We start from the raw sequence: 14,701 nt of genomic DNA, 5'->3' as shown, positions 1-14,701 counted from the left end.
GCCCATCATACTGTGTATAGCGGAGCTGTGGGACCATCATACTGTGTATAGTGGAGCTGTGGACCCATCATACTGTGTATAGCGGAGCTGTGGGACCATCATACTGTGTATAGCGGAGCTGTGGGACCATCATACTGTGTATAGTGGAACTGTGGACCCATCATACTGTGTATAGCGGAGCTGTGGGACCATCCTACTGTGTATAGAGGAGCTGTGGGCCCATCAAACTGTGTATAGCGGAGCTGTGGGACCATCGTACTGTGTATAGAGGAGATGTGGGAGCATTATACTGTGTATAGCAGAGCTGTGAGCCCATCCCACTGTGTATAGAGGAGATGTGGGAGCATTATACTGTGTATAGCGGAGCTGTGGGCCCATCATACTGTGTATAGGGGAGCTGTACATTAGGATCACATGAACCAAGTCCACAGGTCCTGCCAGGTGACACAGATGTCCTGGAAATATTAACTGAAGTTGGTCTCCCTGCTCTACCTTATGCACTTCTATATTGCTGCCTGCTTATGATTGGTCAGCATCATAGAGGAGGCAGAAGTACACACCCCCTGTGAAAACTCACTGATTAAATCCACATGGACTTAACTAAAAGTTAACGCATTACGAGCCAATATTTCCGCAACTGAAAAGCGAAAAAACAAACAAACAAACAACTTTTTATTCCACAATTACATGGTATCTCCAGTTCAACATGAAAAATTATGGGCAAGATCATCTCTAATTGAGTTTTTTTTATTTAGCCACTCTATGCTGTGACTAATTGAAAAATACTTTACAGTAAGAACCCGACTCAGAATGTACAAATTTCGTACATGGCACCCCTTCATAATGGAGTCATGACCGCTACACTGTATATATTTATTATAGATTGTAATGGTGTCCGCCAGGGTCCAGTAATATCCGATGGCATGACTATTGCTGAAGACTATGCAATTCTTTCCACTTTAGAACTACTAAAGCTTTTGTGCACATCCACCTAGGAACCGCAGAAATAAACCACAGCACAACAAGTCCGATTTTTTTTAAATTTATTTATGTAACACAGTGTAGAAAGCTATTAGTTCATAAGCAATGATTCTGTACAATCATCCAGCAGAAAGTTGTCATTAAGGAATCTCTGCTAATTATCGACCAGCAGGGCACTTTTTTTTTTGTTTAATTTTCTAAAAAAAAGTGCTTTGAATTATCAGAGACACATGAAACCCCGGAAAAAAACTAGAGGGTACTGCAACACATTGTGTCACAGGCACATCCAGCACTGATAGGGGTTAAAGCTTAAAAGTTACAAGGAAAAAAAAGAAAAGAAAAAAAAAATATATATATATATTTTTTTTTTTGTTTGATTTTTAATTAAACGTCTGCAATTCCTAAAGTGTGCACATAAAACAGGCACAAAGAAACAAATGTGTGTGTTTCCATAATTTTCTACATCACTAACACGGCAGAACAATCTGTACAATAACACAGTAGAGAAGAAAGTAACAAAGAAAAAAAAAATGCATGGAATTTAAAAAAAAATAAAATAAAAATATTATTCGATTTTTGTTTTTATTCTTTAAAATGCATAGCGGAAGTGGTAAAACAAATGTACTAGGCAAAAGAAGCAGCATAAAACCTCACATACATATAATGCATCCCCAATCGTTTTGTAAAGCGGTTTTCACCCCGGACTTAAATTTTTTATTTTGTCACAACTCACAAGAATAATATACAACCTGTTTAAAGATCTACATGATAAATAATGGAGAGGCAACTACTCATGCACTAGTCTTAAAACAGCTAAACTCTTTACAGTACACAAAAAACATTCATTGAATAATGTTATGTAAAGACTGAAATGTTAAGAGAATACGTTACCGATTTCAGTTTATTAGTTCAAGCATCTACTTGTGTTACAGCACAGCTGTCAAAAGGCGAAAATGAGTAAATCATAAAACAGTGGTGATTTTTTATTATTTTTTTATAGGCTTTTCTTGTTTTTTTTTTCTTTAGGGTAGTTATTATTCTCTCAACATGATCTTTTTTTTGTTGTTTTTTTTTTTCTGGTTCTATATTTATATATGTATATAGCAGGACACCGATGGGCAGTGAAGCAATCATTTGCTGTCCGAGACGATAGGCTGCTGTGGTGTTTCTAATTCTGCATCTGTTCGAAGAACTTGTACGTGGGGTTCTCGTAGCCGTTTTGTTGCATCTTGGTCAGGTGACGTTCCTCGGGAGTCACTGCGGCATCAACCTGAAGAAAGAACAGAAAAGAGGTTGGGTGCTAACGGATCTGACAACCCCGTGTATCAGTAGAAAGAGAGCTTAATATTTTCTTGTTCCTTCTTAATTTTACTATGAACTTTTCACACTTTTATATTGTGCAAGTCTTTTTATACATTTACAGTGCCTTGAAAAACTTTTCCACATTTTTTCACCTTACACCCACAAACTTAAATGTATTTTATTGGGGTTCTATGTGATATTCCAACACGAAGTAGCAAGTATTTGCTAAGTGTAAAGAAAATGATACATGTTTTTTAAAATATTTAAAAAATCTAAATCTGAAATTGTGATGTGCATTTGTATTCAGCCCCCTGTAGTCTGGTACCCCTAAATAAAATCCAAGTGACCAACTGCCTACAGAAGACACAATTAGTTAATTAAGTCCACATGTGTGTAATTAATTCTCAGTATACCTACAAACGTTCTGTGAAGGCCTCAGAGATTTGTTTGAGATCATTAGGGGTCAAAGAACATCATGAAAACCAAGGAACACATGAGAAAGGTCAGGGATAAAGTTGTGGAAAAGAGTAAAGCAGGGCTAGGTTTTGGAAAAATAGCCCTAGCTCTGAACATCTCATGTAGCACTGTTTAATCCATCATCCACAAATGGAAGGAATATGGCACAACTGCAAAACTACCAAATCTTGGCCGTCCAACTTATCAGACATCTCAAGCTAGGAGAGCCCTAATTAGAGAAGCAGTCAAGACTGGAGGAACTGCAGAGAGATTCACAGCTTAGGTGGGAGAATCTGTCCTTTATGGAAAAGTGGCAATAACAAAGACATTTTTACAAACAAGCTATAGGAAGTTCCATTTGCATATTGCAAGAAGTCATGCATGGGACAAAGTTAGCATGTGAAAGAAGGTGCTTTAGTCCGATGAGACCACAGTAGAACTGCACATAACCCTGAAAACACCATCCCCACCGTCAAACATGGGGGTGGCAGCATTATGGTGAGGGATTGCTTTTCTTCAGCATGCTCATCCCAAACACTTAACTTCCTGTGTAATTTTAGTGCACCTCCACTTTGGTCATTTAACAGTCAACTTTCCGTAAATATTTTGGTTAATGTAACTATTTGGTATTGATGCAAAATTCAGAACATCACATGAGATCTTTAACATCTACACCTACATGGTGGCTACCAAGACAGAACTTCCTTGCAACACTTCAGTACATGTGGTCACCAACACAGAACTTCCTTTTTCTCATAAGCAAATGAGCTATTGAGATCTATAGCCTGGGCGTAGATCGCCCTGAGAATCTGCCTCCAGAGCTTATTTTAAATTAAAGGAGGATTTACGAGTCTGAGGCATGCCAATGTGGGATGGGCAGTACAGAAGAGCTGATAGCACTATGAGAGGACATTTGCAAATGTGTATATTGTGTTTTTGATGAGACACAGTTCATATCTACAGTACTTTGTTGAGTATAATCAGTCATAGGTCTGTAGCAGAGCTGACAGCAGTATGAGAGGACAACTGCTGCTGCAAATGTATTTGTAATGAGACCATGTTCACTTCCACTGTACTATGTTAGCTCTGCTGTACTGGGCTAGTTCTGATCTTTTGGCTATCAGAGACTTACAGTGGGGTACGGAAAGTATTCATTATTATTCAGACCCCTTTACATTTTTCACTATGTTTCATTGCAAACATTTGGTAAATTCAAAAAAGTTCATTTTTTCTCATTAATGTACACTCTGCACCCCATCTTGACGGAAAAACCCCCCAGAAATGTAGAAATGTTTGCAAATTTGTTAAAAAGGAAAAGCTGAAATATCACATGGTCATAAGTATTCACACCCTTTGCTCAGACACTCATATTTAAGTCACATGCTGTCCATTTCCTTGTAATCCTCCTTGAGATGGTTCTACTCCTTCATTGGAGTCCAGCTGTGTGTAATTAAACTGATATGGCTTGATATGGAAAGGCGCACACCTGTCTATATAAGACCTCACAGCTCATAGTGCATGTCAGACCAAATGAGAATCATGAGGTCAAAGGAGGTGGCCAAGGAGCTCAGAGTCAGAATTGTGGCAAGGCACAGATCTGGCCAAGGTTACAACAGAATTTCTGCAGTACTCAAGGTTCCCAAGAGCACAGTGGCCTCAATAATCCTTAAATGGAAGAAGTTTGGGACCACCAGAAGCCTTCCTAGACCTGGCCATCCAGCCAAACTGAGCAATCGTGGGAGAAGAGCCTTGGTGAGAGAGGTAAAGAAGAACCCCAAGATCATTGTGGCTGAGCTGCAGAGATGCAGTAGGGAGATGGGAGAAAGTTCCACAAAGTCAACTATCACTGCAGCCCTCCACCTGTCGGGCCTTTATGGCAGAGTGGCCCGACGGAAGCCTCTCCTCTGTGCAACACATATGAAAACCTGCATAGAGTTTGCTAAAAAAAAAAACACACGAAGGACTCCAAGACTATGAGAAATAAGATTCTCTGGTTTGATGAGACGAATGTAGACCTTTTTGGTGATAATTCTAAGCGCCATGTGTGGAGAAAACCAGGCACTGCTCATCACCTGCCCAATACAATCCCAACAGTGAAACATGGTGGTAGCAGCATCATGCTATGGGGGTGTTTTCAGCTGCAGGGACAGGATGACTGGTTGCCATTGAAGGAAACATGAATGCGTCCAAGTACAGAGATATCCTGGATGAAAACCTCTTCCACAGTGTTTTGGACCTCAGACTTTGCTGAAGGTTCACCTTCCAACAAGAGAATGACCCTAAGCACACATCTAAAATGACAAAGGATTGACTTCAGAACAACTCTGTGACCATTCTTGACTGGCCGAGCCAGAACCCTGACCTACACCCAATTGAGCATCTCTGGAGACACCTGAAAATGGCTGTCCACCAACATTCACCATCCAACCTGACGGAACTGGAGAGGATCTGCAAGGAAGAATGGCAGAGGATCCCCAAATCCAGGGGTGAAAATTTTGTATCATTCCCAAGAAGACTCATGGCTGTCTGTACTAGCTCAAAAGGTGCTTCTCCTCAATACTGAACAAAGGGTCTGAAAACTTATGACCATGTGATATTTCAGCTTTTCTTTTTTAATAAATTTGCACAAATTTCTACATTTCTGTTTTTTTTCAGTCAAGATGGGGTGCAAAGTGTATATTAATGAGAAAAAAAAATGAACTTTTTTGAAATGACCAAATGTCTGCAATGAGACAAAGAGTGAAAAATGTAAAGGGGTTTGAATACTTTCCGTACCCACTGTACACTGAGTTGTCCGCCCAGTAAACACTGGAGAGATCCAACAGGTCACAAACTGCAGAAGGTGACCACAGCAGCATGAATAACATATGAAGATGGCATTTGATGAAGTACAATACTAGGGGTTAGGGAACATTACATTACATTAGTACATTAGTGGCACCATTGAAGTGGTAAATTAAAAAACTGCTGGAGTGGTGCTTTAAAATATGCTCTGGAGGCAGATTCTCAGTGAGATCTATGTCGGCCCATAGATCTTAACAGCTCATTTACATTTAAGAAAAATGCGGATTTCTCTGGAATAAAACAGACATGTTGCAATACGATAATATACAGAATAAACATTTTCTGCCAAGGCTTACTATGTATGTCAGGATCATTTTACTAGAAAAAGCATCTCTGCAGATTTCATATCTTCTCCTCATAATATAATATGCTTCCCCTTCCCGGGACACATTTCCTTTTTTTCCAGGAAAACTGTTCAGAAATGGCGCAGACTGTAATGATGTCGCCGATTATACTGATGCAATGACACTTTACATTGTCAGCTCTAATACTCGCAGATTTTCCATCTAATCATCCTGATGAAACCGAGTAATAAGGCATGCTTTTTGGCCGAGTAGTAAGTGAATTGGCGTCAACTTCGGCCTATTCAGTACATTATTTCATTTTGTGGGAGGGCGTGAGAATTGAGCAAATGATGAATAATCAAGTCATGAAAAATTAAGCACCACAAATAGAGATGGAAAAACATAGATAGGGGCCCTGATCCCATTTTAGGTGGGCTGTCCATCCCTTTTATTTTAACATGGTCCTATGATGGTCTAAAAACCCCCAAAACATAAAAAACATATTTTCATCTAATAAACCCTAGTTTCTCCACATTATTGTCTCCTTACTTCCTTTTCTGGCAGAGGATATTTTCGTTACCACTGTAGCTGCTGGATGATTGCAGCAGTTATGCACCATCCAAAATGGAAGGCCTAATTTCCTCTGTCTTCTGGCTTACTTGGCACGTTACTGCCGGAGCCATGGGTGGATAGGTTGCATCAGTAATGTGATGTCCTCCACAGGAAGAGAAAGTGAGTAGACCAGTGGGGAACAGAAGCTTTATCAAAGATATTAGGATTATCACCTGCATAGGGTCATCAAAAGACCACAAGGTATGGTTGGTGTGAGAGGCCCCCTAGATGATGCAAAGGAGCTCTGTTATGCCAATGCTTCACCATAGCCAGATAGATGTGGACAGCAAACTTTCCTCTAGATCAAAATGGCCGAAACTAATACCATTGCCTTACTCATGTATCACTTAAAGTGTGTTCTCTTTAAAATACCATAAAAACACTTGATGATCTAAAACGTTGCATCAAACTTTCTACATCAACTAAGGAATGTGCTCTTCAGACCTTTCAGGGGGCATCGCAACCATGGACCAGACGTCAATCACAGGACAATAAAACTTTCACGCCTTATCTATGAACTGTTCCAATATTTACACCCATAAAACTGCTTCTCCTCTCCCATAATGATAGTCCTGCTTCACGTCACTTGTCTTTTCTATTGCATTATTCCTGTTGTGCTTAAATATATGACCATTCAGATTTTGTGTTACTCTATGCCTGATGAAGAGACCTGTGTAGTCTCGAAAGCTTCCAATTTGTTACCATCTTTTCAGTTAGCCATTAAAAGGTATCAGCCACTGAGGACTCTCAAATGTTAATATTTTTTCCATCAAACATAAAACATCCAAAGAAAACCCTTCCATTATGGCTTTTAAAGTGTCTCTCAAGCTTTATAGATGTAGTCTTCGGTGGGGTTATGTGCACTGTGACAACCATGATAGCTCAGGATTTCTACAGATTTGTGTGAACACTCCTACAAATAAAACCTTTACCATCGCACGACTAATGGGTGAAAAAACTTTTACCTTATCTGGTTTAAGTAAAATATCCACCAAATGTCCAGGAGATGACATGGCAGCCGGCTGTTGGCTCATACCTGCTCCAAATTCTAAAGTACTAAGCATATCGTGTCCCAATCCTAGGAATCAGCCCTCATGGCCAGGGTGGGCCGCAGGCCGCCATACATTGAGTGTAGCATTACATAGTGGATATTTTACTCAATGACCACCTATGTAATGTGTGCAGGATTTCAGACCCAAAGTCATTCAGGTTGTCCAGTGAAAACAAGTTATCACCTGTCCTTGCTGATCGGTGGGTGTCCCACTGCTGGAATCCTCACCAATCGGCAGGTCGGGGAGCTTTTATCCCAGTTACATAATGATGCAGGAGGTTTGACACCAAATCGCCACTCCTTCAATTTGTATGGGGCTACCAGAAAAAACTGAGGACAGCGATCATCAGCCCAGTGGAGAATGAATGGAGCACGTGTACTGCTGTTCCAGTAGATAGAATAGTAGTGCCCCATTTTGCCGATCAGTACAGATCCTACTGGTCAAACCCCCACTGATCAACAAGTTATCCCCGATCTTATTCCACTAAAATGTTTCTAAACACCCTCCAAAGAGGCCACCATAGCTGAAAAACCCTGAGGTCATTCCTTAGCTTTGGATTGACATGGCAACCACCGAGACCTAACCATTGCAATCTTTGAGTGCCAATGGGGGTTAAAGAGGGAGCCACCTTCCTTGGTTAACCATTAAGATTCTGCTATTGACAGGGGGTTAAATGGCCATATGCAGTGCCAGTATCGTTCGTGGCCAATGCATGACAGTTGAAAGACCATATTGTCGGCCTTCAAGGGGTTAAGCTTTGTTTCCAGGACTTTGAGTGTGCTTTTGCTAAGTCTGAAACATTCCTTTAAAAACTGCAAGCGGGAATTATTTTTTTTTTTCCAAGAGAAAGACAAAGCTTGTTGTCCGGCTCACTGACTGTTTGCATCGCAGGCGCTGTTAATGGTGTCTGACACTAACCAGCGTGGGCAGATTTCCCTGTCGGCTGCCGAGACACATAAAACGAAGCATTGCCGGCTGATCGTTGGGGTCACGATAGACCAGTGCTCACCTCTACTACGCCGTGATGGATGGATGTATACTGCTTCTTCTTCAGCATCACCAGGGTGATTACTATGACGGTTGCTATGACAACACCGCCGACCATTAGACCAATTATTGCCCCCTTGTTAGAGCCGACTTCTTCAGCAAAGAAAACCTAAAAAAAGGATACATATATATTTAGATTAAAGCAGCAAAGGGAAGTAATAAGCGTAAGGATTATTTCTTATTCATTTAAATTTGGGAAGCATTGACACAGGACTTAAAGGGGTTTTGTTGCACCTCTCACTTCCACATCAGGTGAAGGACGACACCGAGATTGTGCCAGCGTCCACCTGCTAAGTATTGGCAGGTCTCATGCATGGCTGGCAGGACCTGTGACATCTGTCAAGTGGTAGAGTCTTTGACCTTGTGATTGGCATCGGATAACCCTCTGAAATGGGTTTGACACTAAAACAGTGGCAAATCTATAATGACCCTGGGTCCCCCGAGATCCTAACAATAGTGCACGTGACCATCACTCCACTCACTTCTATGGGATTGATAGAGAAATACAGAGCAGTGGTTGGGCATGAGAACTACCAATCCATTCACACAGGGAACTTGGGACTACTGTTTTTTTAGATCCTGGGGGTCCCACAGATCATACATATATTGCCTATCCCAAGCTTAGCTTACGTGTATTTAGCTAGAAAACCTTATTCATATAACATGGGCAGCACGGTGGCTTAGTGGTTAGCACAGCAGCCTTGCAGCGCTGGGGTCCTGGGTTCTAATCCCACCCAGGACAACATCTGCAAAGAGTTTGTATGTTCTCTCCGTATTATTATAACATTCGCTCTTGTTTTCTTTCTACAGCTCTATTGCAGGCCTATGTGTCTCTATGGTAACAGACAACAAACAAACCCTCTGTAGTCGGATCCTGCAGACATCATTCCTTCCATCTGTCCTCTACTTTACGCTAATGTATTTGTAGCAGCAGGATGCTTACGGGGTTGTCTGGGACTTTAACAATGATGGCCTATCCTTAGGATAGGTCATCAATGTCTGACCTGGGGGTGTGTGACACCCGACATCCCGGCGATTGGCTAGTCTCGGTATTGGCCTGCACAGCACAGCTCTGTTGATTACGTTAGCGGCCACCATTAATGATAAAGTAACGGACAACTTCTTTAATGACAGATGACAGGGAGTGTGACTGCTTCTAATATCCATATATTTTGTAGTAAATTCTTTATTTTTGCTCCACTTTTGGGCATCACTGATAAAACCTACAAAAGGATCTCGCGTTGCTCACCAGCTTCTGGTGGTGCACCTCATAGCCAGCATCCATCTTCATTTCAGAAATTTCTTCAGTCTTGATGTTGGTGAGGCCTGATCCTGTAAATAAAAGAAAAGAAAAAGATAAAGAGACGCATAGAACGTTACCAGAGCCACCCACGCACTCCAGTGCCTTAGGTTAACCATTTACAAAAGATAAAAAATAAAAATAAACCTCCCACACCACATTGGTACTGATGTATAGGGCGCAGTTAATCTTAAGAAGTGAGCTGTCGATAACATTTCTGGAAAATCTATAAAACACTGTACATTATACCCCTGTAGTGATAGGTGAGGAAATAAATTAAAAAGATTGTCCAAGTTATCACCTAGCCGCAGGATATACAATAGGCTGATCGGTGAGGGTCCGAACAATGTGACCCGGACTGATCAGCAGAACGAAGAATTTTTATCCCCAAAACATAATGTCATGACAGGTCGGACGTCTGACTGTCGCTCCAATCATTCTCGAAGGGGCGTAGGAAAAAGCTGAGCATAGAGCTCTCCCACCCCATAGAGAGCGGCGTTCGGGTAGGGGCACTTCTGCCTCATTCCAACAGGGATACAAGTCCCCTGTTCTACTGGTAGGTCGGATCCGCACTGGTCGTAAGCGATCACCATTACTGTGGACAGGGGATAAATGATTACTTGTTTTCATCACACAACTCTTTTAAACTAAGCTGCGATTTCAGGTTACTTTCATAATGGAAGTGACGGTCATTAAAGGCAAAACATATTTAGATTGGTGGATCTCCATAGACTATACAAAATACTTGATTGCATTATTAAGACCATAATTAAATATATGGTGGTATACTAAAACACTGGGTCATTAAAGAAAAAAAAAAAAAACGCTTCCATATGGATTGCGACAATCAGTTGATCACCACTGGTTCGGCTCCAGTGGTCCCTCTGCACAAAGAAGGTTTTTGTTGAGTGTCTAAGAAATGCATCATCGCATACAAGTAGAGGTCATCATGGTGGTCCAAAGGCCATGATGTCCATATTCCCTAACAGAAGATTCAGACAACCCTTTTAACTATGGGAGTATGTAATAGTTCCATGGTCTCTACTAGTGATGATCGAGCACGAAAATGCTGAAATGGATGGAAAGAGTGCTCAAATGGAACGGTAACAGCATGAAGGAGACGCCTGGATGCATCCCCGACTCCCAGGTTGCTGCTGGCAATGATGTTGTCAGAGTACTAGGGTACGTTCCCACCATCATTGTTTGTTCAGGCTTTCACACAGCTGAATTTCCACATAAATCCTGCAGCTCAGCTCACTTGCATTTTTGTCTCTCCTTGGTATGTTATTAGATGTGCAAAGATATAGATAGATTAACCCCTTCATGACCCAGCCTATTTTGACCTTAATGACCTGGCCGTTTTTTGCAATTTTGACCAGTGTCCCTTTATGAGGTAATAACTCGGGAACGCTTCAACGGATCCTAGCGGTTCTGAGACTGTTTTTTGTGACATATTGGGCTTCATGATAGTGGTAAATTTAGGTCAATAAATTCTGTGTTTATTTGTGATAAAAACGGAAATTTGGCGAAAATTTTGAAAATTTCGCAATTTTCACATTTTGAATTTTTATTCTGTTAAACCAGAGAGTTATGTGACACAAAATAGTTAATAAATAACATTTCCCACATGTTTACTTTACATCAGCACAATTTTGGAAACAAAATTTTTTTTTGCTAGAAAGTTCTAAGGGTTAAAATTTAACCAGCGATTTCTCATTTTTACAACGAAATTTACTAAACCATTTTTTTTAGGGACCACCTCACATTTGAAGTCAGTTGGAGGGGTCTATATGGGTGAAAATACCCAAAAGTGACACCATTCTAAAAACTGCACCCCTCAAGGTGCTCAAAACCACATTCAAGAAGTTTATTAACCCTTCAGGTGCTTCACAGCAGCAGAAGCAACATGGAAGGAAAAAATGAACATTTAACTTTTTAGTCACAAAAATTATCTTTTAGCAACAATTTTTTTATTTTGCCAATGGTAAAAGGAGAAACTGAACCACGAAAGTTGTTGTCCAATTTGTCCTGAGTACGCTGATACCTCATATGTGGGGGTAAACCACTGTTTGGGCGCACGGCAGGGCTTGGAAGTGAAGGAGCGCCATTTGACTTTTTGACGGAAAAATTGGCTCCACTCTTTAGCGGACACCATGTCATGTTTGGAGAGCCCCCGTGTGCCTAAAAATTGGAGCTCCCCCACAAGTGACCCCATTTTGGAAACTAGACGCATAGTGAGCACTTTAAACCCCCAGGTGCTTCACAAATTGATCCGTAAAAATGAAAAAGTACTTTTTTTTCACAAAAAAATTATTTTAGCCTTAATTTTTTCATTTTCACATGGGCAAGAGGATAAAATGGATCCTAAAATTTGTTGGGCAATTTCTCCTGAGTACACCGATACCTCACATGTGGGGGTAAACCACTGTTTGGGCACATGGTGAGGCTCGGAAGGGAAGGAGCGCCATTTGACTATTTGAACGAAAAATTATCTCCATCGTTAGCGGACACCATGTCGCGTTTGGAGAGCCCCTGTGTGCCTAAACATTGGAGCTCCCCCACAAGTGACCCCATTTTGGAAACTGGACCCCCCAAGGAACTTATCTAGATGCCTAGTGAGCACTTTAAACCCTCAGGTGCTTCACAAATTGATCCGTAAAAATGAAAAAGTACTTTTTTTTCCACAAAAATTTATTTACGCCTCAATTTTTTCATTTTCACATGGGCAATAGGATAAAATGGATGCTAAAATTTGTTGGGCAATTTCTCCCAAGTACGCCGATACCTCATATGTGGGGTAAACTACTGTTTGGGCACTCGGCAGGGCTCGGAAGGGAAGGCGCGCTATTTGACTGGAAAATTAGCTCCAATTGTTAGCGGACACCATGTCGCGTTTGGAGAGCCCCTGTGTGCCTAAACATTGGAGCTCCCCCACAAGTGACCCCATTTTGGAAACTAGACCCCCAAAGGAAATTATATAGATGCATGTTGAGCACTTTAAACCCCCAGGTGCTTCACAGAAGTTTAGAACACAGAGCCATGAAAATAAAAAATAATTTTTCTTTCCTCAAAAATGATTTTTAGCCTGGAATTTCCTATTTTGCAAAGGGTAATAGGAAAAATTGGACCCCAAATGTTGTTGTCCAGTTTGTCCTGAGTACGCTGATACCCCATATGTGGGGGTAAACCACTGTTTGGGCACATGCCGGGGCTCGGAAGTGAAGTAATGACGTTTTGAAATGCAGACTTTGATGGAATGCTCTGCGGGCATCACGTTGCGTTTGCAGAGCCCCTGATGTGGCTAAACAGTAGAAACCCCCACAAGTGACCCCATTTTGGAAACTAGACCCCGAAAGGAACTTATCTAGATGTGTGGTGAGCACTTTGAACCCCCAAGTGCTTCACAGAAGTTTATAACGCAGAGCTGTGAAAATAATAAATACGTTTTCTTTCCTCAAAAATAATTATTTAGCCCAGAATGTTTTAATTTTCTCAAGGGTAACAGGAGAAATTTGACCCCAATATTTGTTGTCCAGTTTCTCCTGAGTACGGTGATACCCCATATGTGGGGGTAAACTACTGTTTGGGCACATGCCGGGGCTCGGAAGTGAAGTAGTGACGTTTTGAAATGCAGACTTTGATGGAATGCCCTGCGGGCGTCACGTTGCGTTTGCAGAGACCCTGATGTGGCTAAACAGTAGAAACTACCCACAAGTGACCCCATTATGGAAACTAGACCCCCCAAGGAACTTATCTAGATATGTATTGAGAACATTGAACCCCCAAGTGCTTCACAGACGTTTACAACGCAGAGCCGTGAAAATAAACATCATTTTTGAGGAAAGAAAAATGATTTTTTTAGCAAGAAATTTTTTATTTTCACAAGGGTAACAGGAGAAATTGGACCCCAGTAATTGTTGCGCAGTTTGTCCTGAGTACACTGATACACCATATGTGGGGGTAAACCACTGTTTGGGCATACGTCTGGGTTCGGAAGTGAGGGAGCACCATTTGACTTTTTGAATACAAGATTGGCTGGAATCAATGGTGGCGCCATGTTGCGTTTGGAGACCTCTGATGTGCCTAAACAGTGGAAACCCCTCAATTCTACCTCCAACACTAACCCCAACACACCCCTAACCCTAATCCCAACTGTAGCCATAACCCTAATTACAACCCTAACCCCAACACACCCCTAACCCTAATCCCAACTGTAGCCATAACCCTAATCACAACCATAACCACAACCCTAATTCCAACCCTAACCCTAAGGCTATGTGCCCACGTTGCGGATTCGTGTGAGATTTTTCCGCACCATTTTTGAAAAATCCGCGGGTAAAAGGCACTGCGTTTTACCTGCGAATTTACTGCGGATTTCCAGTGTTTTTTGTGTTGTGGTGTGATTTCACCCGTGGATTCCTATTGAGGAACAGGTGTAAAACGCTGCGGAATCCGCACAAAGAATTGACATGCTGAGGAAAATACAACGCAGCGTTTCCGCACGGTATTTTCTGCACCATGGGCACAGCGGATTTGGTTTTCCATAGGTTTACATGGTACTGTAAACCTGATGGAACACTGCTGCGAATCCGCACCGTGTGCACATAGCCTAATTCTAAAGGTATGTGCACACACTGCGGAAAACGCTGTGGATCTGCAGCAGTTTCCCATGAGTTTACAGTTCAATGTAAATCTATGGGAAACAACAATCGCTGTACACATGCTGCGGAAAAACTGCACGGAAACGCAGCGGTTTACATTCCGCAGCATGTCACTTTTTTCTGCGGATTCCGCAGCGGTTTTACAACTGCTCCAATAGAAAA

General features: G+C 41.5%; 1 protein-coding gene across 4 annotated transcripts in view; it reads right to left on the bottom strand.

The window, feature by feature from the left end:
* Nucleotides 1-1,026: 1,026 nt before the first annotated feature.
* APP (amyloid beta precursor protein) overlaps nucleotides 1,027-14,701 on the bottom strand; it is a 318,149-nt gene continuing 304,474 nt past the window's right edge. For all 4 annotated transcript variants that reach the window (XM_069760868.1, XM_069760867.1, XM_069760870.1 and 1 more), the window contains 3 exons: nucleotides 9,828-9,910; nucleotides 8,541-8,687; nucleotides 1,027-2,251 (listed from right to left, as the gene is read on the bottom strand). In XM_069760868.1, the coding sequence (XP_069616969.1) occupies nucleotides 2,150-2,251; nucleotides 8,541-8,687; nucleotides 9,828-9,910 (332 nt within the window). In that variant the 3' untranslated portion in view covers nucleotides 1,027-2,149. The remainder of the gene's footprint in view (nucleotides 2,252-8,540; nucleotides 8,688-9,827; nucleotides 9,911-14,701) is intronic.

The sequence above is a fragment of the Ranitomeya imitator genome, chromosome 3, assembly GCF_032444005.1.
Source record: "Ranitomeya imitator isolate aRanImi1 chromosome 3, aRanImi1.pri, whole genome shotgun sequence".
Taxonomy (NCBI): Eukaryota; Metazoa; Chordata; class Amphibia; order Anura; family Dendrobatidae; genus Ranitomeya; species Ranitomeya imitator.
Note: the sequence above shows the minus strand (reverse complement) of the source record. Positions and strands in the feature narration are given on the sequence as shown.